Raw genomic sequence first — 24,858 nt, forward strand, 5'->3', positions numbered from 1 at the left:
GCCCTGTGGCAGCACTGTGCCCCCAAGGTCAGGGGGGTGGCTCAGTATCCCTGCATTTTAGGGATGCTTTTGTGCTAGGAGATCCTGGGATTGTTACCTGGTGGCCAACCCAAGCAAATAGGGGGATCTCAAGGTCCTGCAGACTTGCTGGGCAAAAGGGTGTGTGTCATGATGAAGTGGCTTCTGCTTTTGAATGGGCTGGGGGATGCTACCCTCCCCCAGGGGAGCCAGGTGGTGTTTTCTGTCCCAGTCCTGCTCCAGCTGCCAAGCAGAGCTGGGAAGGCCATGACTGGATCATGAGTCAAGCCCTTAGCCTCTTGCTGTGCTGCGTGCAAGCCAAACCAGACCCTGTGGAGCACATAACATCTTTCTGGAAGGAATTTCTGTGCCCCTAATAAAATGCAGCCACCTCTAGAGTGGGTCGTGGCAGTGATGGATGTCAGTGGTGAGGGCTGGCCAGGAAATAAAGGGCATATTTTTAAAAGTTTTTTTATTTTTAAGGAAGCAGAATATAGTTCCTCAAGTCAGTACTTGCTTGATTTACACCTCATCCATATGGAAAACCTCCCAGAAGCTCTCTTTTCCATTCCTTTGTGGTGGCCAGGGGCAGAGGCTGGTCCATTGCTGGAGGAGGCTTTACCATTGCTCTGATCCCAGACCTCAAGCAATGTGGGGCTGAGGGATGCTCATCCCTGGGCACTGCAGGGCAGCTCCCATTCTCTGGAGCCAGGGCCAGGACGAGAGGTCACCAGGCTTGGCAGCCAGCTCAGGAGATGTTAGTGGGTGCTGGCAAGTGGAATGAATTCCTGTCTTCTGTTTCTGTCTCTCCCCTTATGGGATGCAGTGATTGAGGAGTGAGAAGGGAAACAGAGCCAGATCCCTCACAGTGGTGCACTCAGACCCCAGCATGGACTTGCATGTGCAGTGAAGGCACCTTGTGGGACCATCCCCAGCACCAACCCTGCTGCCTAAATTGCTCCTGAGTCCATACAGAGGTTTTGCTGCTGTTGTGTGGCCTGGCTGTGTGCTTCCCCTGTGCAGTGACCAACATCTGTTTGCCATGTCCAGATGTGGTCAGCACATCTGCCTAGCCCATCCCCAAAACAGGGGGATGAAGGTTGATTTAGCAGGGCTGGGAAAGGGTAGTGGGCTGGAGCTGTAGTGGAGATGTTGCAGCAGGGAGTCATTTGGGATCCCCAGAGTCCTTGGCCCCTGGGCTGGCAGTGTGGGCAGAGTCAGTACCTGGATCCAACAGGACATGGGCAGCAGCTTTGCCTGGGCTGGCCCAGGGAGAAAACAAGTTCTGAGTCCTTGGTGGGCTTTGCTGCCCAGCCAGCTGGTGACAAAATGGCCCAAACTGGGCCAGGATAAGCCAAATCCTTCCTGGGGGCAGCCAGAGAAATGCAGGTGTTACCAAATGGTGCCACACTGGGATTATTCCCGGGCAGTGGTTAATGTACAGAAAGCCTGGCATTTGGTACCTGCCTGCTGCAGACTCCTTGGCTCTTCTTGTCCCCGGCATCTTCCATCACAGCCCCTAGGGCACAGGGGGATGGGGTGAGCCTGTAATGGTGTTAACTGGCGAATTACTGGCTAATTAATAACGTTGAGCGGCTCGAGCCTCGCCTCTGCTGTCTGCTCCCTCATTGCTTTCGTAAGTGGGCTTGAAGGGAGGCAATGAGACAAGGCATGTCAAGGAGACACCCGTTCCTGCTCGCTCTGTGCTGTGGGTCCACTTTCCCTTCTCCTTCAGGCTGCTTCCTCTGGGAAGCCAGTTTCCTGACCCTATTTTGGGGAGGCAGATTAGTGCCAGGAGACAAGAGGAGGCCTTGGAGAGAGGTGGGATTCTGGGGTGTCAGGGGCCAGGGGCAGCAGAGAGGGGTGATATAGGAAAGCACTGAAATAAAACCAAACAAAAAATAACTAAATAAAATATCCCCAAAGCAAACAGCCTCCTCTTGCAATGCACTGAGGCTGTGGTCCTTGCAAACGGGGGAGTGGGCAGGGCTGTAGATCCGAGCATCTATAAGATGAAGTGCTTCAAGGTCACTGGCCCTCCTGTGCTGTGGTGTGTGTCAATCCCTGCCAGCACCGGCCAGGGGATGGCTGTCCCTCTGTCCCTCCATACCTCCACCTCACCTCTCCCAGCAGCTCTCACCCACCGGGAATGTTGGTTGGTACCACAACCCAAGCGCTGCCGCCCTTGGCCCGACCTCGCCGCGCTGCCTGCCTGCGCTTCCCTAACGAGGCAGTTTGCTGTTAATGAGCTAATTGTCGGCGTAATTATTTATCGAGGTGGTGTCGGCATGGAGGCGGCGGGCGCTCCTCCTGGTCCCGGAGTGCAGCTGTATTTGTCGTTTCCCAGAGAGTTTGTTGAGACAAAGCAGAGGGGAGTAAACACCGTAAACATCTCTCCTCTTGCATATTCAGCAGCCCAGGGGTTGGGGAAGCTGCAGAATGAGTTCAGAGAGAGCAGAAACTGCACCCAGGGACTGCTGGGCTTAAACACCTTCATGGCGCTGCCCTTAACCCTTCTGCTACTGCTGGTGCCCAGGTGAAAGGTGTTGGGATGCTTTACCAGGGTGGAGGGGCTCCAGCCTATATAGTCCGAAGAGTTTTTTTTCCCAGCAAAGTGCCTGAAGGATCCCGGGTATCTGGATGAGAGATGGTATCAACTGGAGCATTACTTCTGTCTTGCTCTGTGGTTGGGAAGATAATTTTCTTGAATCTCCTGTTTTAAAATGTCCAGCCTGATGATGCAGAGGGGGATACTTAGGGCATGTGCTGGCTGGTGGATAGGAGAGGGTGCTTGCAAGGCTGGGATTTGAATGGGTGGAGAGGTCCTAATTCCCCTCCTCTCCACTTCTTGTGGAGCCACATGGTGCCCCATGTTCCTCTTTTGGGGATGCTCATGTCTCTCACGCCTGGCTGTAGGACTTCCCTCAGTTTAGGGAAGGATGGGGCACCCAGCAAAAACACAAGTTAGAGTAACTGAAGAAGCAACCCAGCATCTCCAGACTGCCTGGGGAGGCAGAACATGACGAGCTGGTGTCCTTCCTGGTGCTGCCCCACTGGATGGTTGGGTTGACAAGGCAGTGAGTCCCCACTGCACTAGCAGTGGCACCACTGGCCTTGGGGCCAGTGTGGTGGCACAGTAAGGGTGATGAGCAGCCTCCCTGTGCCTGGGGGAAACTGAAGCCTTCTTGGCTGTGAGTGCATTGTGCTGGAGCATGGAAAAGCACTGTGCTTTCTCTCCTCTCTGTAGCTGACTGTGGGTGGGAGCTGGCCCTGGTGGACCCTCGCATCCTGGGCAGCAGTGAGTGGGAGTCACAGCGCCGAGCACTGCCCTTGCTTACGTGGGGCTCGGGAACTCTCCATTTTCCCATATGCTCTGTGCACATGCTGTATAGATTTAAAACCCCTTGGGGACTGGCATGCATTTGGATGCTGCTGCTTGCCAAAAAACCTCTCTCCCCCTTTAAATTCAAAGTTACATAAGGAGCCTTGTGAAGCAGAAAAATCCCCCGGCCAGAGCAGGCTGTCTCCCCACTGGCTGTGCCTTTCTTGCTGCCCCAATATCGTGCACCCAGGCTCACTGCCACCCATGGGGGTTTGGCTGGAGCCCCTTGCTCGACAGGCTGCTGGGGGTAAATTTTGCTGGTGTGGTGTGACTGCCTGAGGCCATTGCCTAATGTGGCACCTCCAAAAGGCCTCTGTGTCCCCCAGGCTGGATACCCAAGGCCGGTATCCATTTGTCTGCTCAGAATGTAAGGGTGAGGCAGGGAGGATGCTCAATGGAGGGGACCAGTGCTGTGAAGCTGATCCTGGGGTCCCATTCCCCTGCAAGCATCCTGGATTTCATGGGAACATCCCTCTGGCTTTGCCTTGCCCAGGGGTTACCATCCTGGCATCACAGCCCTGAGGGTGAAGAGGGGCCAGCTCTGTGCAATGCAGCTCTGCCACTGCCTCTCCCCAGGCAGAGCTTGCAAAAGCTTCTCCCAGACCTGTGGGCGATCACTGAACCGAGGAGGCAGCTGGCTGAGCCAGGCGCCTTGTCTGGGGCAAGGCAGCAGGAAAAAAATGCGGGGATTTCCCAAAGACCTTCCTGCGGGAGGAGGGCTGGCAGGTGGGTAGAGTGCTGGAGGCTCTGCTATGTGAAGTGAAGCTCTTTCAGGAGCCCTGACCTGTTTGTCTTGGCACAGCCTTGGCTGGGAAGTGTATTTTCTCTGGGGGAAGGCTGAGGTGCAGCATTCAGCCCCTTCTGCCTTACTGCCAGGATATGTTTTCTTTTTGAAGCTAGCACCAGGGTGAGGAGGAGCAGGGTGTGTGTGTGTGTGTGTGTGTGTGTGTGTGTGTGTGTGTGTGTGTGTGCTGGGGAGCTCGTGCTGGCACCCCACATGTCTGAGGCAGCATGGAGTGGGATGGAGTGGGCCTGGCCCCTGCTGGGTGTGTAAGTGCAGAGGGCTGAGAGCCCTGGTGTTGGTCTGCAAAGCTTGTTCAGATGCAGACATCCCCGCATGCCTTGGATGTGTCCCAAGAGCCTTACATCAGTGCGTAAGGAATTTAGGGAAGCATCAGCTCATCCCTCCCCTCAGCTGGTGAGGTGGAATGGCTGGGACAAGAGGGGCAAGGAATGGGGCTGCTGAAGCTGCTGTAGCCAATGGAGTGGAGGTGGGAGATGGCTAATGGCTACCTGGGGAGGTCTGGCATGTCAAGGCATTGGCAAAAAGCTCATGTCTCCTGTTTTTTTCCAACAGCCGCTGCAGATCGATGACAATTTCTGTGGCCAGGATTTTAACCAGCCACTGGGTGGGACTGTCACCATCGAGGGGACCCCGCTCTTTGTGGATAAGGAGGATGGGATGACCTCAGTGGCTGCCTACGACTACAGAGGACAAACTGTTGTCTTTGCGGGCACTCGGAGTGGGAAGATCAAGAAGGTAGGAAAGCCCTTGGTGATGCTGATGGGGAGGGATGACCACTCACTTTGATGGCCCTGTGGAGGTACAGGTGGGGCTGTGCCTCCATCATAGCATGACTATGATATATTGATATATGTATCATATACAGTGATATTGATATACTGGGGTAATGTGCAAAGGGCAGGTGAGGGGCAATTTTCCCTTGCTTCTTTCTCCCAACCAGATTTACAAAACCTCTGTCTTTTGGAAGGGTTGAGCTGTTGAGTCCTGACTGCTGGTGGATCAGAGCCCATCCTGTTGTGTCACAGGGCAGGTGGAATTGCCCTGTAGCTGCCACAGGGCAGGCTATGTCTGTCCATGTCCATATGGCTGTGCCATTGGTCTGGGTGAGGTGGGCAGAGATGGGTGCTGATGGCTCCAGCCTGGCCCAAGGGAGACTGCTCTTCCTGTACCCCAACACAGCACAAAAAGCTGCTTGTTGGTGGCAATGAGCAAATAGCTCCATGCATGCCTTTCTCTGCTTGCATCTCCACAGGGCACGGATTTCCTGTTATCATAACATCGTGCCTGTAATTACAACTACATGCCCTGTATAAACACAGCTTGCATTAACTGCATCCTCAGCCAGGGAGGGGCAGTGTGAAGGTCCTGGTTTGGTTCCTGCCAGGGACAGGAGGACCAGGGCTTGGCTAGAGGGTCCGGCTTGTTGCTCTGTGGCTTGTGAGGTGCTGCAGCACCCCATCCTGAGCACAGGACCCTGCAGTTTTGCTGCTGCTCCTCCTGATCAGTGCTGCTCAGTGTCTTGCATGGCAGGAATCAGGAGCAGGGTGCTGTTGTGGGTGATTGTCCCCATGTGTCCCATTTGTCCTGCCCGTGTTCCCCCTGCAGCCCTGACCTGCCTGCCTGTTAGCAGTGCGTTTAGGGGCATGGGGGACATGGGCAGCATTTTGTCTGTGGGGGGAAGGATGCTGGTGGTCCTCTCCATAACCACCATCCTCTGCTTGGATTTCTTTGGTCTTCGGGTTGGGGGGGACATGGTGGCGCCAGGACTGAGCAGGGCTGTGGGGAGCTGACAGAGGCAGTTTGTGTCCTCCCTTCCGGATCGATGTGGGATCCGGAGGGACTGGTGTCGTGTTGCTGGCAGATTCTCCTGCTGCTGGGCTCCAGATGGGAGGTTTTAAATGGGGATGGAAAGGAAGGAGTGTGTGGGAGGAGGGTTCACAAAGCCACGAGGGCAGTGTTACACCTCTGGTTCCCTATTTATCTAGAGGGGCTGACAGTTGTTTTTTACACACAGCAATTTGCTTTTTTCCTCTCCCTCCTTTTTTTCAGCTTTTCTCTCATCATTGCACCTTCAGAGACAGTTGCAAGTGGCAGTCGAGGGTGTGTGACACCAGGACTTGGAGTCCAGGTGTGGTTTCAGCATCCTTCTCTCTTGCAGGGCTTTCCCCAGATTTCTTTTTGTTGACTTCTAAACTGAGTGCCCTGTGTTGTTGGTTTGGCTTTCTGGCCCTGCAGGGCACGAGGACATGGAGCAGGAGCTCCATGAGGAGCCAAGAAGTGGGTCTCAGTCCTATCCCAGCCCTAGGATGCTGGGCAGATTTTTTAGGCTTTTCCTTCCTGAAGTCCCACAAACCCCTGGAGTGGCAGAGTTCTCCGTTGGCAGTGTGGGGGCACTTTGCAGGCTCTGAGCCCTCTGCTCCGGGTTTCCCCTCCCCCTTGTCCTCTGCTGTGACCTTGGGGTGGGCAGCTCATCCTTTCTGCATCAGCCCCTGCCTGGCAAAGCACTGGCTCAGCAGCTACCTGATCCCGCTGCCTGGCTGCCGGCAGGGCTGAAGGGAGGGGAGGGCTCCTCCCTGCCTGGGGGGCTGCTGCTCTGTCCTTGAGTGGTGCCAATGTGTCCCCATCCAGGGAATGGGACAGCCAAGGGGTGCAGCAGGGCATAGCCAAGGTGGCTTCTCCAGACAAAAAGGTGCAGGAGGGGGGCATCCTTCTGTTCTTAAGCCATTGGTGTTTCCCACAGTCCTCTTGGGAAGCATCTGCCTTAGGCTTGGTGCAGCTTGGTGACTTCTCTGCCCTCTGGCTGGTCCCCCAACCTCTCTTTTGGGGAGGGAGAGCTGTGCTGACAGCTGGGTGCTCCCCTCCCCATCCCCAGGAGCTCTGTAATGGATGTTGCTCTGCTGAGGGGGCACCAATCTCGCCATCTGGGCCGGGGTAAGGTCAGGGCAGAGTCACTGTCGTGTCTGGATTTTCCTTGGATGGCAGCTTCCATTCCCAGCATTTGTCCAGGCTGTTGCATGCAGACAGAGCCTCTCTTTGTCTCCCCCCCCAAAAAAAAAAGCCACACGATCCTCTGGCTGCCCTGCAGCCTTTGCCCAGCCCTGTTGCTGACAGTTGCTGCCGTGATGCTGGGGTGCTGGGCAGCACCTGCTGCCGGCACAGCTGCAGGGAGACCTGAATTTTTGGGGAGAGGGAGTAAGGATACTGGAAGCAATGTCAGGTTTGCAAAACTGGCTGTGGGACAGGGCCTGTGAGCTGGGGAGGCACTGGGGGGTACACAGAGACACAAAACCCCTGGGATGCTGCATGGGTTGCAGCAGTGAAGCCCGTAGCAGCTGACTCTCAGCTTGTCCCCCCTGGGTTAGTGGGCACATGGTTATCTTTGGCTGGCCCCGAGTTATGCGGAGAGGCCAGGCTTGGAAAGCCCTCAGCCCCTCGTGCTTGCTGTCCTCCCTGCCAGCAGTCATGGGATTGGGGCTGCTGGGGAATTCCTGCAGCTGCTGGGTGAGCCATGTGGGGGTGACTTCTCCTGTGGTGGGGGCTGGTGCTGGGCCACTTCCTCCACCCCTCCTAGGAGGGTGTGTTGGAGACCCAGCCATGCACCCTGTGGTCTGAGGGTGCTGTGGATGGGGAAGTGACATGGGGACACGAACTGTTGTGCTGCAGCAGGGATGGCCAGGGGGTATTTGCACAAGGGAAGTCAGGCTTGCTTCCTAATGCCTGGGTTTTTCCTAGAAACCCCCTGTCCTCATCTGACAGTCTTTTTAATTGGGTGGTTGTCATTTTCCCAGGTTATCTTTCCTATTTTTTGGCCAGTCAGAAAGCTGTATGTGTAATTGCAATGGGAGTGCTCAGCCAGGGGCTGGAAAGGCACTTTTGACATTGCACCCCTAAGCACCTCTTATTTCACCTGTGCCAGGACTTGGATTTTGGGTGTGCTTCAGATATTGTTCAGAGGGAGGGAAGAAGGATGATACTCTGTGTGTGTGTGTGTGTGTGTGTGTGTGTGTGTGTGTGTGTGTGTGTGTCAGTGGTACAGCTCCCTCCTGGTCATAGCACCGTGCTGGGCTGGCGGCTGGGAGCTGGGGCATTGGGGCATCCTGGGAGGTGCAGTGCAGGGACCAGGCTGCCCTTGTTAGCTTGCCATCTGCTCCTCGTTATGCAAACAAGGCACTGCCTTAGGGCTGTGCTGAGCTCCAGTGAGACTCTGATGGGTTGACCCATTTTTGGGTTCTACTGGGTTATTTTTGGTGGGGGTGAGCTGAGCTTCTCACTCAAAGCAGCCAGTGGCTCCTTGCCCACTGCCATCCTTCAGGGGCTGTGAGCTGTCCCTCCTGCCACAGCTCTGCAGGAGACATCCAGCACCCCCTGGGATCCAGGCGATGGAGAACCCTAAGGTGGGCTTGATGTTGGGACGATGCAAGCAGTACATCCCAGCCAGGATAGTGTTGGACTACATGTCCCTCACAGCCAGCCAGGCTCTTGGTTTTGTGAGGATTATCTGGCTGCCCAGTTACCAATGTAATCTGTGCAGCTCCCTGCCCTGTCCTGAAACTGGCTGGCCTCAGGCATGAGCACATCAGGATGTGTCTTCATCAGGAATCTGCTTCCCCCCCAGGGCTTGTGCTTGCTGCAGCTTGTTTGTTCTCTCCCACGGAAAGCACAGCTGAATGGGCCCCATGTTTGGTTTCTTTGGCTTCTCCACTTTAATAATAATAATAGTAATAATAATAAACTCTTTGCGCTATGTGGGTCATCCCCATCCCTACGCAACAAGACGTGGTGCTCCTCTCCTGTCCTGGGGAGGGTTTGAGGGGCTGCCTTGCAGCCCTCTGTCCTCCTTGGTGGCAGGGAGATGGGGGTGCTTCAGGGGACCAGATTTGAGAGCCCTCTTGGTGTAGGGTTCTCTGAAAACTTCGGAGAAGGATGCCTCTGTGCATTCCCATCCCATTGTGTGTCTGGGCAGTATGACCTGGAAATAGGTGCTGTGGGGATGGGTCAAGATGCTGACTGGGAGCTTTTTTTGTGATTTCCCTCTTTCCTGCTGGCTCTCTTCCCAACACAAAAGCCCCCACGTGTTGGCCTCTGGGGTATGATGCATGACCTGATTGTGGTTCATGTGAGCTGGAGGAAGAAGCCATCAGGTTCCCTGCCTGCTCTGCTGGTCCCCATCCCCACGGGTCCTTTCACGTCACCCTCTGCTTAGTGCTTGGGGTAAGCAGCTCTGGCTGAAAAGGGGCCCTTTGTGTCTCAGTCCACGAAATCCGGCTCCCGGAGCACCCAGGAGGGCTCGACCCTCCTCGTGACCCCACTGCTGGCAACCCTATTTACTGCCTGTGCCCCAGCAGGCTTTTCTGGGGGGGGCTGATCTGTGGTGTGAAGCCTGCCCTGGCCCTAGTGGTGTCTGCTGGCGACCCCTGAGGACTCCCTCAGCATCGACCCCATGGAAGCCCCTGGAAATTCTCTTCTGCCTGTGTTGCTGCCTCTCCCCAGCTGGCTGCCCGGCACAAGGGCCTTTTGTTCCCCCTTGCCTCTTCCTTCTGCCCTCTCCTGCTCTGTCCCCGTCCCCCGGGGACCCCTCACCCCCTCCCCATGTGCACTCAGCCCCTGTGGGTGTCTGTGCCCAGCCCTGGATGGAGGTGGGCTCCCTGGAGCATGTGTCCATGCCTCTCCCCAATCAATGGCAATAATTTTATTGGCATGACAAGGTAGCTGACGGTTGCCAAAGTGAATCCATCAAATACCTCACAGCGGCTCTCCGCCCCTTTGAGAGCTCTCTGGAGTCGTTAAGCTGTTTAATCAAGGTGGAGGCTGGAGAGCTGGTGTGTTAAGTGGATGGGGTGGATGGGAGGGGGTGGTGGAGCCTTCCCTGTCCCCCAACTCATGGCGGGGAGCGCTCAGCATCGCCCCGTTCCTGCTCAGCAGGAAGGGGCCCCGCTTGCCGGCGTTGGGCTTTGTTGAGCCGCCCGGCACTGAACAGGATGTCTCATTGTTGGAGGAAACAATTAGAAATTCATGGTGAACCGCTGGCCTTGGAGAGAGGCCTGGGCGGCCGGGCTGGGGCTGCAGACAGCTGCCAGCTCCGTCCTCGAGTGACTCCTGAAGCGGGATGCTGCTGGGCTGTGGGCTTCTGCCTCACATGGAGTGGATGGGGCTGAGTGTTGGCATGCCCCTGCCTCTCCAAGGGGTGCTCTGGCATGCTCGTTCATCTTCAGGGAAGGAGAGGAAGTGTTGGGGGATTCCCCTCCCCTTAACCCTGCTCTCTCCCACACCCCATGCCCTCTGGGGCTTTTTCACTCACAAGTCATAACCTTCTCTCTCTTTTTTTTTCTTCTTTTTTTTTTTTTTTTTTTTTTTTTTTTTTTTTTTCCTTCCTTCCTTTTTTTTTCACCCCCATCTGCTCTGCTTTCCACACAAAGCCAGCAGGTAAGCGAGGTCTGGGAGCTTGGCTCCCGGCCAGCCCGGGAGGCAGCAGCAGCATCACCCAGCCCTGCTCCAACCTTCCCCGCCGAAAGTGCTGACAGTGCACGTCTCTCCTCTCCCCGTCTCCGGCGCCGCGAGTGCGCGGTGTAACCCCCATCCATCAGCCCCGAGCTGCTGACGGGTGAGGCAGCGCTGCTGCCGGGCTTTGCTGGTGTCAGGGCAAGGTGACTGCTGGGGAGTGGCTCATTGCAGGAACTGGATGAAGCTTGGGGATGGAGGTGGATCCTGAAGACCCCGTATTTTCAGAAGTGTTGCCGGGTGCAGACCTGCCTTCTGTCATCACTGGAAAAGGAGTTTGAGGGCAAAACTACCTCTCTGCAGCCCTCTGGGCTGGCTTGTGCTGCCCCACAGCATGTGCTCAAGAGCTGGTGGGTCTGTGCAAGCCAAATTCATCAGCATTGCCTTTCTGGAGACCAGCCCATGTCCCGGGAGGGACTGCCACCCTGGAATTGGGGTGGAAATAGGACTGAGAAAGGAAAATGCAAGAGCCTGCAGGTTTGTGCTTGCATTCCATTGCTGGTCCTACCGCTATTGTTGCAGGGCTGTGTAAGGCAGTGGTGGTCATGGCTTAGGGATGCAGGGTATAAGAGCAATGTTTTGTGGTCGTTGATGGGGTACACTGAGCCCCCCTAAATCTCTTTGTGAGAGTTGCTGGGGATGTGTGTTAGGGAAAGGGGTGTGTGAACTTGCCTATCTCTGGGGATGTACAGTGTTGGCAGTGATTGCTGAGTTTCTCCTCCTCGCTCATGGGTCTGATTTGGTTGGTGAAGCGTGAAGCTGCTGAGTATTTTCTTCTGCCCCAAACGTGGGGCTGTGGCCCCTGCCTCTGACCCGTATTCCACTGAGAAGAGCGGGAGCACGACTCTTGCCTTGGACCTTGCCTCTTGCTGGGGACCTTTGTGGTGGCCTCATGGGGCCGGGGCAGGGTGGGAAGCCACCCCATTGAGATGGAAATGAGATGGGAGGCCCCAGTTCTGTTTTGTACCTCTTGTTGGGACCATTGTGTCTATTCACAGTCTTGAACACTGACTAATTTTGGCTTTTCAGGTGGGAAAATAGCCTGGGCCTCCCACCAAAGGCAGTGGAGAAGAGGGAGGACAAGGGCAGCCCTCGACCTGTCAGGAAGGCAGTGTTTTGGGAGGCAGGGCTTGTGGGTATGCCTGGGTGGAAAGGAGCAGTGCTGGTGTCTTGCCTCGCCCCATTAACCCAGATTAATGCTGCCTGAAGAATTTACCCAGAGCCTGTGGCCTGCTGGAGGAGGGAAGAACTGTGCTCAGCAGGGGCCAAGTCTGCATCCCCTTGTGTCTCAGCACTGCCTCTGGTAGAGACAGTGGGGAAGGTCAGCTGTCCCCAGTCCCCTTGGGCTGACCTCCACTCTCCTCCCTTCCAGACTGGGAGGAAAGTCTGTCATAAATCAAGAGCGAGGTGGAGGAATAGTATGGCACTTGGGGATGCAGGACGTGGACTCCAGCTGCCCCTTGGTGGCTGGTGGAGCCCATCATCCATCTCTGAGGCTCTGATTACATATGGGGATCATTTGTCTCCGCTGCAGGTCCAGGCAGGGACTGCGTGCAGCCCCAGACTGCCCAAAATAGCTGCTGTTTGGCCTCTGTTATTCCCTTTCCTGTTAATTATGGGCTTTTCAGAAATGGAGGAGGAGCATGGATGCTAAGGACAGACTGGTACTGATGGGGAAGGCAGTGGGAAGGTGCCCTGCGGGATCAGCATTGTGGGGTGAAGTGTGAAGATGGAGGGGCCAGAGTGGGCGCCAAGTGGTTGTTGAGAGCCCTGTGCCTGTGCCTCTGTTTCTCTTGCTGCTGGGCAATGGGGTGGGGGACAGGAGTTTGACCCTGTCCCATTTGATACCCAAGAAGGCATGGGGTGTACTGTGATTAATGTCTGTTGGGACTGGTGTGTACAGCCAGCATCTTTCCTGGGTTGTGTCTAGCCTGTGCAATACAAGTTAAACAGCCCTGGGGATCAGGGCTGGGCTGCTAATCCTGCCTTGCCTCACAGAGGAGCAAATAACCAGCAGCTCAGCTCATCAAAGGGTAGCAGAGCTGGAGACACAGCACTGGGGTTGAGAAATGCTGCTCAACTAGAGAGAGGGGTCTCCCAGCCTTGGGGGATGTGGGTGCTAATCCTGGCTTAGGCCACCACAATAAGGATAATACTTAGTGTTTTACATGATGGTGCTTCACAGTGAAATGAGTTTGATGGACTCTCGCTTTAATCTCTCGGCTGGATGCAGTTGTGTGGCTGAGGGTGGATTGGAGCAGGCTGGTGGGCAGAGCTGGGGTGGTGTAGTGGGACAGCACCTCTGGAGGGGTCTCAAGGCCCCAGGTTGGTGGGATGGACTGTGGGTACCACGTGCACTTTTTGTTCCCTTTCTACCTAGAATGCAAACATTTTCCCTTCTTACTTTTTTCCCTCCATTTTTCCTATCTCTTTTATCTCATCTCCTCCTCACCAGTGCTTGAAATAGCTCCAGCTGCTGCACACCAGCCCCATGTTCTTCCTTTTATGCCCTTTAGTGGGTCCTTGAGGTTCCTGTGTCTCTCCTCGGAGGAATTGTGTTGAAGGGCTTTGCACTTGAATAACTTTTGCTGCACCCCACCCAGCTGCTTCCAAGCTTGGAAATTTCACCATAAACCCCCTCCCCCCCCTTCCCCCCCTTGGCATTACAGTTGGGTCAAGTCTGGAGGGTAGGAGTGGGGCTGCAGGGCAACGCAGTGGGGAACGTGACGGGCAGGGAGAGTGGCACCATCCAGGGTTTGACACTAGATTTTGGGGCCCTCAGGCACTTTTCTTGGGTGGCCAGAGCTGTACCAGAGCTGATTCTGGCACCTCCCCACTCTTTGTGCTCCCTTGGAGCAGCCACCAGCACGAAACCTCCCTGTGGCAGTGAGAGCAATTGTCTACATGGGAAGCAATAGTGGGAAAGTTTTATTTAATGGATGCTTAGTGCTTTTAATGCCATTTAGCATCTGGAGGGAAGGAAGAAAGCCAGCACCGTGTGACAAGCAGGCTCTCTGTAGACTGAGGATGGGCAGAGGTGGTGGTGGTGAGCATGCCTACAGTCTGGAAAAGAAAGACAAGATAATCTGGTAAAGCTTTAATTTTGCCACGCATTGTGCTCTGGATGGCAGCATCAGTTGATCTCTCTGTGCTGGGACAGATCTGGCATGCCCAGGGTGCTCAGTGTGTGGATGCAAGGAGGAGTTGTGCTGGTAGAGCTGGGGTGGGGGGAAACATCTCCCTCCCTCTGTAATCCCCATGTGGGTGAAAAAAATGATTCTAGGCTGAAAGATGAGTGCTTGGATTTTATTAGCTACAACCCTAATGATGTATTTTGGATCGCTGTCCTGCATGGAAAAAAATTACCAGACCTTGAACAAAGGGGAAAAAAAAGTCTCTGACCTTGAAGCTGTTGGTTTCACTTGTCTTCATTTCATTCCCCTCAGCTGGGGATGCGGGTCAGTTTTGGGTGCTATTTATAGTCGGCTTCACTTGACGGTTTTCTTTACAAAGCGAAAGGTTGTCACCTTTGTTTCTGATACTGCAGAGGGGAGCTGCTCAAGGGAAAAGGAAGAATAAATGAGAAATTTTTCAGTGTGTTCCTGTGCGTGGCAAAGCTTTGTAATCTGGAAAGATCAAAAATCCCAGGACTGCTGCACAGAGCTCCTCATGTGGATGTAGCCCCGGTCCGTGCTGCCTGGAGGGGTAGGGGATGATGCTCTGCTGTGCTAGCCAGTGCCTTCCTGGACTGGTCAGAACCTTTATCTGTTCCAAAACAACCATGCTTTCCTTTCCTGGACAGCTTGGCTCATTTCTCCATATCTGGCATGGTCGGCTTTGGTTGAAACAGCATGTTAGTTTATTTATTCCTTTCCCCCCTCCCTGTGAAGGAAGCCATGGCTGCATTTCCCACCTTCCCTGGAGCCGCCCACCTGGAGGAATCCCGCGCCTGCAAACCCTCCTCTGGCCCCATCCCTGACTGACAGACTCGTTGAAACAACAAATGTTACTGTAATTTAATTTTCAGGCAAACAATAGTCCGGGGACAATGTTAAATTCATGAAACTGGCTTAATGTGATGAAATTTAATGAAGCAATTTGTGCACTAGCGTGGCTGTGTGTGGCGCCGGGGTAGCAGGGATACTGCTCCATCCTGCTGGGCTGTTCCACTTTGGAGAGGAGATGGGGAAAAGTTGGTGCTCTTGGTGGTGAGTCCAAGGTCTGCAGTTTGGTCAGTAGGGGAAGGGTTAATGGGAGCAGGGGGCTTGCCCTTTGCAGGCTCTGTCTTTGTTGGTCCCATCCTCCCTTTGTGTCTTGGGAAGATCCCTTCACCACCACCATCACCCCACCTTCCTCTTGCAAGCAGGGTCTCTTCTGGGGGAGCCTTTTGCTGAAGGCAGGGCCAGGGAATTGCCCCCGAGCTGGGCACAGGGGGAATGTTCAGGCAGAGGGCTCCTGGCCATCCTGTTGCTAATCTCCAGCTGTTCCTGAAGATCACTTGTCCCCACTGGTCTCCTGGGGTGCTGCTGGGCAAGGGTGGGCAGCAGGCAGGGGACAGAGGAGCTACCTTCTCGTGCTGGATGTTCATCCTAGAGGGATTCTCCTTGTGGATGAGACCCGTGCAAACACCCTCTTGTCTCCCAGCCCCTGCTTTGGGGTGCCAGATTGAAGCCTTAAATGCTGTAGCACCCCATTTCCCATGCATTCAGCTTATGCATTCCCATGCATTCAGACTCTTCCCAACACCGATTTCCTCCAGAGCTACCCTGGGGGTGCAGGATCCACAGGGCTGTTACCTGAGGCTGTTTCCTTTGCAGTGAGAGTCAGGAGTGATGCTGTTCTGGGAGAGCACAGGCCTATCTTTAGGAAGGTTACAGTTCACAAAGCAAGTGAGAAGAGGCAGTATGGAGGCAGGAGAGCCCTGCTGCTTGCTCCAGGGGTGGGTTGGATTTGTGCCACCCTGCTGGCATCCCTCTGGCACCCTGGAATCAGTAATGCGTGGGCTTCTGCTGTGTCCCAGGAGAGGTTTCACCGCCGTTTGTTTCCCCTCAGTGATTGGCAGAGCCCTGCAGATCTTAATTATGTGCCAGTATCTGTGTAACAAACCTGGTGCTGCCATAGCTGGAAGCTTAACACTGGCAGTGCAGCTCGCTGGGCTCGGTGGCTGCAGAGCTAAGGGGCTCCCTTGCCTTTCTGTGGACAGGTCAGTGTCCTTGCAGGATGTGATGGACCTCTGGAGCTGCATGGGTGGGAGCTGGAGCAGTAGTGAATGAAGGGACAATGTTAAATGTACGTGGTGGTGATTTTGTGGAGAGTTTGGAATCATATGGAGACATATGCCATCTCCATTGGGGTAAGAAAGAAGACCAGGAGACAGAAAACCCCAGCAGGGCTTTTCTCAATTGTAGAAGTCCTCACTGGCCTCCTTGTGTCCCCCCCAGTCCTCTCAGCAACAACCCCTGGCAAATCTGAGCTCCACCAAACTTGAGTCACTTGTGGTGCCCTTCCCAACCAGGACTTAAAGCTAAATTTCCACTGAGAGGTACAGTGACATTTTTGAGACTGTATTTTGGGCTCAGCAGGGGTGCTCACAGGCAAGCTTGAGGTCTGTAGAGCAGTTTGCAGTCCTGGAAGCTGTGAAGGCAGCAGGTTTGCTGGTCTTGGACACCGGGTCAGCATCTGTCTGTTCTCTGCCTCCACTGGCTTTTTGTTTCCCATTGATGGCAGTCAAAAATTACCCAGCAGCTGTTGAGCAAAACGCAACTGAAAAAAAATTCACAGAGGGAAAATATGACATAGGTTTGTATGCATATATGTATGTATTTATTTTTCTTTTAAAGCTTCCAAAAATAGGCCTGCGTCTTGGCCAGGGTGCCTGTGTCTGTAATTAGCTGTGGAAACCGTGTGTCTTAGGGAGTCTGGTATGTGTGCAGCCACGCAGAAAGGTTCTGTGGCCCCGATGAGGGCGTCAGGATGCAGGATCTCGAGGGTGTTGGGCATGGCTGGGGGTGCAGGCAGTGAGCTCTCAGGGTGTGCTCTGTCCCTGCAGTGGCAGAGGGAGGGGAGCAGCCTCTGCCCCCCCAGATAAAGTTGCTGGATGGGGTTGGGCTCAGTGCTGCTGTGCTTGGTTTCCTGGGGGAGCGATTCATGTGGTGGGTGTTTGTGAGAAATAAGCAAAATGCTTTAAAAAGACCCAAACTGCACCTCACCTACATGGCCTGTGCCAGCTGATTCCCGCCCCATGCAAGGGATGGGAACTTCCCAAATTGAATTCTCCATTTATTTCCCCAGGGTTTCTCTGTGTTACTCTCCCTCTCTTTCTGGTATGTTTATGAGCCTCGGGGGATCTGGTTTTACGCTCAACGTTTAAAATTAAAGATGTGTTTCTCCTCTAGCAGGTGAGATAAACACTCCCTGTCTCAGCTGCGGGTTTCCTTCCTGGCTCTCCTTCCCCTCCCATGCATCTGACGGTGGGAAAGTATAAGCCCATGGCTGGAGAAAATAACCTGGGAACGGGATGCCTGGGCTCTCCTCCCAGCAAAGCCGAGTCAGCTTTGATGCCGTGGGGAAGTGGGATGGCTGGGCTCTCTGTTGTGTGAGCTTTGGCTTCTTTCTCTGGTGGCTTCTCATTTTCAAAGAGGGAAAAAATTGCTACCTTTGCCCTGGGGAAGGAGGAGGCAGGAATAGAGGGGGAAAATGTGGTTGCCTGAGCTTCAAAATGTGGTTGGTCTCAGTGACTAAGGGCATGCCCGCATGACCATGTAGCAGCACAGCTCATCTGCAGGAGGACTCATTAAATTGCTATAATTTGGTGCTATGACAGCATCAGTGTTTCTGGCCAGAGGCTGTGTGTGGGTTGGCATGGCCAGGATGGCACCAAATGCCTGTGGTCTCCATGGGTTGTGCTTGAGCATGTCCCCCTGAGTCTCATCCCCTCTTCAGCCACTGATGCCAGAGGTGGGGAGCAGCTGTGTCCCACCAGGACACAGGAGAAGGAGAGATGGAAAGGCTTCTTCTGTGCCCCTTCATGGGGCCCAGCATCATGGCTTTCCTTCCCCTCCACAGCCTCATCCTTTTCACACTGCAGCCAGGGACACCTTTCTGCCCAACATCTGCTTGTCTGGGCTTAACTTTGGATATGAAAGTGATTAGAGAACATGCAAAGAGCTCCAGTACCCCCCCCCCCCAGCACCCCAACACCCAGGTGCCTGCTGGTTCCTCCCTCCTGCTCTTTTTCCCCCTGTCCCATGTGCTGCTGTGCCTGTGCAAGCATCCTCACCACTGTGCTGCAAAAGCCTTGGCTGTAAACCCTGGCCATGTCCCCAAGAATAGGATTTTTTGTCTGAGTCTTGTCCTGATGTGCCTTACTGAGTCAGTGCTGGAGGTGGTACCGTGTACCTGTGGAGCTGGGGTGTTTTTACAAGCATTTAGTGAGCTCCCAGTCCTGCCCTCGGCGTCCCTGCTGCAGGTGGCAGCTCTTGCCGGCCAAGGCTGTTGAGTCAAAACTGTTGTTTCTGACCCCTTTAACCTCCCTAATTCTGTTTATGCTCATGAGCAGTGAGAAACAGAGTGAGCATTTTTTTTTTATTTTAATGGCTTGCGAGTTTCTGGTGGTGTTTTTCATCAGGGAAAATGATAGCTATATAGAGGCAGTTAATTGGAGGAAAAGTTTATGGCAATAAATGTCAAGAATGTTTCAAGGATGGTTTGGATGAAATACATTTTTTAAAGCCTCCCAGTGAAAACAAAAACCTTGCCCTGTTTTGAACCTTGCCAAAGAGAAACAACTTCAAAACTTCAATTTTCTTTTTTTTTTCTTCTTTTTTTTTTTTTTCATGTTTTGTTGGTGAGTGTGTGTAACATTTAAGTGCTTTTTTTCCTCCCTCAGCCTGTGCTTGTTAAACAAAAGCATCTGTTTTCCTGGTGTGACTCCCTAGGGGCAGGTCTGCTGGAGTGGAGGGCAGGGTCTATGGAAGGTGATGGCTGCACAAGTCCAGGCAAGTCCTGTTTTTTGGCAGGAGCCCTCCCTTTTCTTTTTCTTTCTTCATTTTTTTTTTTAGAGGGGGGTGGGTAGGGAGGAATGGACTGTGGTCAGCTTGCTTCTACTGCCTGTGCCACCTGTTTGTCCTCTGTGCCATCTTTGGATGGTGATGCCCACAGCCAAAAGGAGGAGCAAGCTATAGGCATACATGGAGTACTTTGGTATCCTGGGGCAGAAGGTGATGAAGGAAAGAATTAATGCTTCAGGGTGGTGTTAGCACCCTGGGTGCCTCTCCTTGTGCAACCATCATCTGTAGCTGGTGGGCTGTCAGTAACCCTGCTGTGCCCCTTGCTCCCTACAGCACTTGAGGCTCTGGGGAGGTTGGTGTGAAAAAAACTGACATTTTATGGGGGAGATAATTTCCTGAGGGCTATGTCTATCTCTGTGCATGACCTTGCAGCATCCCTGCGATGCTTTGGCTGTGTGAATCTGCCTCAGAGCTCTGCTCCCCACAGCGTGGCTGAGCCCTGCCGCACACTGCCTTCCAGCCTCTGCCATACCTTCGGCCCCAGCTGCGGGGCTCAGCTCTGGTGTGTTTTTCATAAAGGCTCTTAATCACATACAGGATGTTTCTGTTTGTTCAAGCAATGAAATCACACAAACAACCCACCCCCAGTTTGGCTTTTGCAGAACATCAGCTGCTCGACCCAAGTCCGAGGCAGAGCTGGAGCAATCCTCCCCTCTCCTCCTCCGGCTCTCCACCCGGCAGCAGTGTGACTTTCGTGTTGTGGACATGCCCTGGAATGCTGCCCGGCACCGGGAATGGGATTAGATTAAGGCTGGGATCTGGGGTTGAGTCATTGCTGGGGCTCGTGTTGGCCAAGGCAGCGGCAGCATCTCGCAGGAGCTGGTGTGGAACTCTGGAGCTTCAGCTGGGACCAGTCCTGTGTTTTGGGGGCTGGCTTGCAGGAGGGCTCTGGGTGAGCAGTGGTACCAGCTCAGACCTCCTAAGAAAATGGTTGTTTGTTGGGTGGGTTGGAGGTGTGTTGCAGGAGCCGGCTTGTTCCTGGGGCACTGGTGTTGTGTGTTTGTGTATCACCCCCAGCACCCAGCCCTGGATGGAGACGTGGCAGATTGGCCACTTGCTTTAAGCTTTGACCTTCAGGGTATTCAGTGGAAGTAACCCCAGTGCTCCTCGACATCTGGAGGAGCAAAAAAATCCTGAGAGACGATGAGAATAATTTAACAAGCCATTAAAGAGAGTGGAGGAAAACAGCGAAGGAGCTGGAGCGGGGTCGGGGTGGGGGTGTGGGGAGGCAGGGATGGCTTTTGGCAGGGAGTGGGTCACGTTGGCAGCCTGCTTGCTCGCCTTAGATGTGTTACGAAGTTTTGGAGGTTGCTTGAAAAGTGTCTGGGGAGCGGTGGCGAGCCAAGCGGGCTGCAGGCCAGCTCACAGCTAAACATGTTGTTGTGTAAAATTGCAGTCAATTAATTTAAGACCTGCCAATTTCAACTGCAGAGCGCTAGGAGGTTCTGTCAAGTTTTCAATGGGATAAAATGGGGGAAGAGGGGATTAGTTTTCAGCACTTGGAAGGGCAAATAGCGATCCTCTGCCTGATCCTGCAAAGCACCTCCTCCTCTCTCTCCTCCTTCTGGTTGCAGTAAACTTCCCACCACTGGTGTGAAAAGTCCTTCTGCTGTGTGCCATTGGGGCTGGGATGGCTAAAGGAATGCAGCGCTGTCTGCAGTGCACTGACCTTGTCCCCTTTGGCTTTGCAGTCATCCTCCTCTGTAGCTCTGTGGGTAGCATCCCCTCACTGACACCCTGAGGTGGTCTTACCCAAATTTAACCAGTCCTACAAGGCTAGCCTGACCCTTGGCATGTTGGGAAGCCGTCTAGAATAGAGGATGAGCTGGAAAATGCTCAATTCAAGCCCAAGAGATGTCCCACATGCCCTGCAGATCATCCCAGAATGATTATTTGTGATGGATGATAGTCTGGTACCCACCATGTGAGAAAACAGTCTGCCCCAGAGAGGTGACACCTGACTGGGCATGGTGGCTGAACCCTAAAGATCTCATTCCCCCATTCCATGGTGGCAGCAGCAGGGGCTGCTCTGCACAGGGCCCCTTTCTCTGGATGTGCCCCCCTACCAGGCACCCCCTGTGCCCCTTGTCCCCCCGTGCTGCAGGAGCATAGCTGGCTGGAAGCTCCAGCTGGTGTTTCATTGTGTTTGCAGCACCCTTCACTAAAAACCTGTTACCTGGCTTTTGCAGAGTGTATGTTTGTATGTGCATCTGTGAGCTGGCTTTTTCTTGGGTTTCGGTGGTGTGGGTTTCTTTGTTTTGTTTTTTTTTCCTTTCTTTTTCTAACTTTTCTTGTTTTACAGCTTAATGAAACTTCTAAGAAAGTGCATCTCTCCTTGTGAGTAAGAGTCACGAGGCTGGTGGGGCAAGTTGATTTAGGCTGTTTCCCTTGGGCTGCTTGCAGCCAGTGGTGGGGCTGAGATCCTTTTCAGAGTTGCTTCTGCTGTGGACTTGTGGCTGTGGCTCAGCTCTTTCCTGTCCTTATCCCAGCTTGCTTTTCCATCTCCAAAACACCGTAGCTTGGATTTACACACTCATCCATTTTTCTCTGCTTCCCATGTTCTCATCCCTGGACTGTAGCCCCTGCCATCAAAGCTCTGTATCCCCAGAACACTCTCTCCAACCACTGTTGCTTTCTAATTTTCCACTGAAGAGTGTAAAAAGGAGGGCCCCAGGCTCCTGGGGCCCTGAACCATCTGTGTACCCCACCATGTGTTTTGTGCTGCTCTGTACAAAGCCTTTGCTCTGGCTTCAGCTCCTGCCAGGCTGGGAGGAGAAGGGGTTTGGAGGCAGGGACCTTGAGAGCCTGGCTCTGTGGTGCAGGCACTGCTGTCCACGGACTTCCCCAGAATAAATTTAGGGTAATTTCCTCTTGCTTTGCTGGGAGCTTGTTAATATTTCACTGGGACATGGGTGCAGCCTGCAAAGCCTGTGCTTCAAAGGAGGGCAGCTTTCAGCAGCTCTGAGGTTAGCTTTTGGTTTCCCCAGCTTTTGCTATAACTCGTCATGTGGTTTTTAAAATAGGTAACAAACCACCCAGCAGGCAAGAAAGCCTGGGCAAAGCCCAGCAGGGCTGGCTATTGCCATGCTGAGACAGGTTGTGGCTCTGGTGTCTGCTTGACTCTGCTCTGGAATTTAGGGGGAAAAAAAATGAATTCACTAAGGGAGAAAGGCTATGTGGATGCTTTGTGAGCCTGCTCAGGTTCTGCAATGGCTTGAAGAGATCACTGCAATCAGGCTGTGTCCGTACTGCTGCCAGCCCTGCACTTAGGCAAGGAGCTTTTTGGGAATTACTTTTGGGGGTTTTTGAGGAATTGCTTTTGCCTGATCCTGGACTCCACAAATCAGAGCAGGATTGGCCCTCCAGGAGCAATAACAGAAGAATTACTGCATTGCATGGGCGTCTTTATGTGTTTTTTAAACCGTGCCTCCTAATTATAAATAATGGCTGTGATATGAGATATGATTATGATGGATGGTGATTTTGTATTCTGTGTGCATTAGCAGCTTTAACCTTGCTGGGGTAATTATGTCTCATTTCAAATTCTGATACTATTTATTTGAGGTAGGGGACTGGGAATTTAATTTCTACTGCTTTGTCTTTTAGTATTATTATTATTTGAAAAGGATACCTTTGCAAAATTGTTTTTTAATCATTCCCACCAGTTGGCAGCACCAGTTCATTAATATTTTCAGGGCCCGTGTGGGGTTGTTTTGGAGATGTTTGTAGAGGTAGATGTTTTGTGAGTATGTGAAGCTGAGAGCTGATGTGTAGGAGAGGAGCTGCTTTTTCAAGACACCTGTGTGCATCCCATTGGCTTTGGTCTTCCCAAAGCAGCTTCTGACCTTCTGCTGCTCTTGACCTTTGTGTCTCTGCCAACCTGGGCTCCTTCCTTGCATGAGGTCTCCAGGGTGTCCAGGCAGGAGCAGGCAGGGCTGAGCCCACCCCTCTCACTGTTTTTTTTGATGGTACGTTTAATTAAAACCCACATCAACCCGAAGATTGTGCACGTGGTCCTTAATCAGTTTGAAGTCTCTGTGAGAATAAAGTAATTATACTACTCGTTTGGTTACAGTAATTAAAACTTTAATTAACATCATTTCCCACCCCTTGGCCTCCATCTACAGATACTGAGGCATGCAATGGGTGCCTGCCAGGGCTGCATCTTGGGATAAAGCTGTTTATCCAGGGGCTGTCTGTCTATCCCTGTCTCTGCTCCCTCCATCGGGCTTGTGAGGTCTGACTGTGCTTGCTGCTTGCCAATCTCTTGCTGGACTGCTGGGTGCCAACCTGCATCCCTGGCTGGGAGCAGTTCCTTGGCCATGGTGCTGGCAAGTTGCAGTGGGTGGCAGCTCTGCTTGGGGTCCCCTGGCATTGGTTGGGAGGGTGGCAAGTGTACCTCAAAGATCTTCTGACAACTTGGTTTTCAATGTGGTGTGTGCATGTCTGGTCTTTGCAAGAGCCAGGCTTTCAGACAGCAGCCCCAGAGTCATTTATTGAGCTGAGCTCTTTGGTTTCCATTGCATGAACCTGCCAGAACTTGGGGTTACATTGTACCTGGAAAGCTCTGGGTGGGCTCCAGCCCCCCTGCACCCCAACTGATCCTCACCTGAGCCCTGTGGTCATTGTCATGCTCTCCCTCTGGCAGTGGCACCCAGCATTCCCCAACAGCCTGAAGAAGGGATTGCTGTCTCGAGGAGGGGCAGGGACTTCTGCACTGGTGCTGAGGGAAATCCATGCTCTGTAAAACCTGGGTTCTGGATCCTGAGCAGAATCCTCAGGGAAAGCAATCTCTATAGTGAAATCTGCAATCTCTCCTTCAAAGCTGCTCCTGTCTGCAGACTGAAGAGCCTAATTTTCACCCTAGTTTTGAACAGAGAGCCTACTGCAGAGAGGTGGTTTTCATCACGCCAAGTTCTGCAGGGTAGGGAGCCACAGCCCATGGCTCTGTAGCTTTTCCCTGCTTTTCCCTGGTGGGAAGAGCATGATGTAGCCAGCAGTGCAGCTTTTGGGGCAGGCTTGGTGTTGGAGATGCTGTAAGAGGGCCAGAGGTTTAGGGTGTGAGAACGAAGCCTTAAAATGCAAACAAAAGGTGAGAGTGGGGAGTTTAGCAAACACTTCAAGAGCTCATGTTGGAGAAAATGAGGAGGTCTGAGTGTATTGGATGCAAAATATTTGCAGGCTCTCTCCAGTGCACTGAGCCCTAAGCCAGGCTTAGCTGGCTGTTATCGCCAGGAACACCAGGCATGGAGTGGTGGAAGATTTCTTCTCTAATCTTGGAGGTGCTTATGTTTGGAGCAGGGGCTGTTTGGGAATGAAAGGCAGAGCCTGGAGTTTTGATTGTGGTTTGTCAATAGTAGAGATGTTGATCTAAAAACTAAAAATTTAAAAAAAAAAATAAAATATATATATATATATAGAAGAGTGACTGTAACTTTCTACCTCCTCCTTGCCGCAGGTTACATTCCCATGAAGTAAATCTTGCAGTGTATGATTTTTGTCATTGAATTTATAAGTGATTCTGCATGTCCAGTCCTGCTGCCTGTGCTGGGTGTTAATATTTAATGTTGTCAAGATATTTAGACCCTGAATGATGTATTGCTTATCAGCTTCTCCTGGGCAGCGTGGTGTGATTTGTCCATGGAGATAAAACACCAGGACAGCCCAGATCTGCAGTAACAAGAGGACCAATTGGTAGGAAGGGATCAAAGCTGGTGTTAAGCAGGTGAAGCTAAATCCCTCCTATGTAGTTGGTGTTGTCCTTCTCCCCGGGTGGAGGTGAACGAGCAGCAGATTTGGTTCCTATTATATCCCCCTTGCTGCAATGTGTTGCTGCAGCAAATGGCTTTTGGCTTAGGGACAATGGCTGGTGCAGTTACACCCCAGATGGGGTTGCAGAAGGCTTTAGAGTGATGGATGGGTGGATAAATGCAGGTGCAAACCCTGGTGCCCTCATCCCCTCAGAAATGGGGGCTTGGTTGGTGCTGAATCTGCAAGTGGGGCTGGGGTGGGAGGGGTACCCTGAAGCAGATCACCCCCCTTTGGGGTCTGTCCCTCTGCAGCCTCCCCTGTGTGGGCTTTTCCTG

The 24,858-nt window shown here is 53.1% G+C and overlaps 1 protein-coding gene across 2 annotated transcripts in view; it reads left to right on the forward strand.

Moving 5' to 3' along the window:
- Positions 1–24,858, forward strand: part of PLXNA1 (plexin A1) — a 114,175-nt gene that overhangs the window by 17,043 nt on the left and 72,274 nt on the right. For both annotated transcript variants that reach the window (XM_071755981.1, XM_071755982.1), the window contains exon 3: positions 4,758–4,940. In XM_071755981.1, coding sequence (XP_071612082.1) covers positions 4,758–4,940 — 183 coding nt within the window. The remainder of the gene's footprint in view (positions 1–4,757; positions 4,941–24,858) is intronic.

This window comes from Heliangelus exortis, chromosome 12, assembly GCF_036169615.1.
Source record: "Heliangelus exortis chromosome 12, bHelExo1.hap1, whole genome shotgun sequence".
Taxonomy (NCBI): Eukaryota; Metazoa; Chordata; class Aves; order Apodiformes; family Trochilidae; genus Heliangelus; species Heliangelus exortis.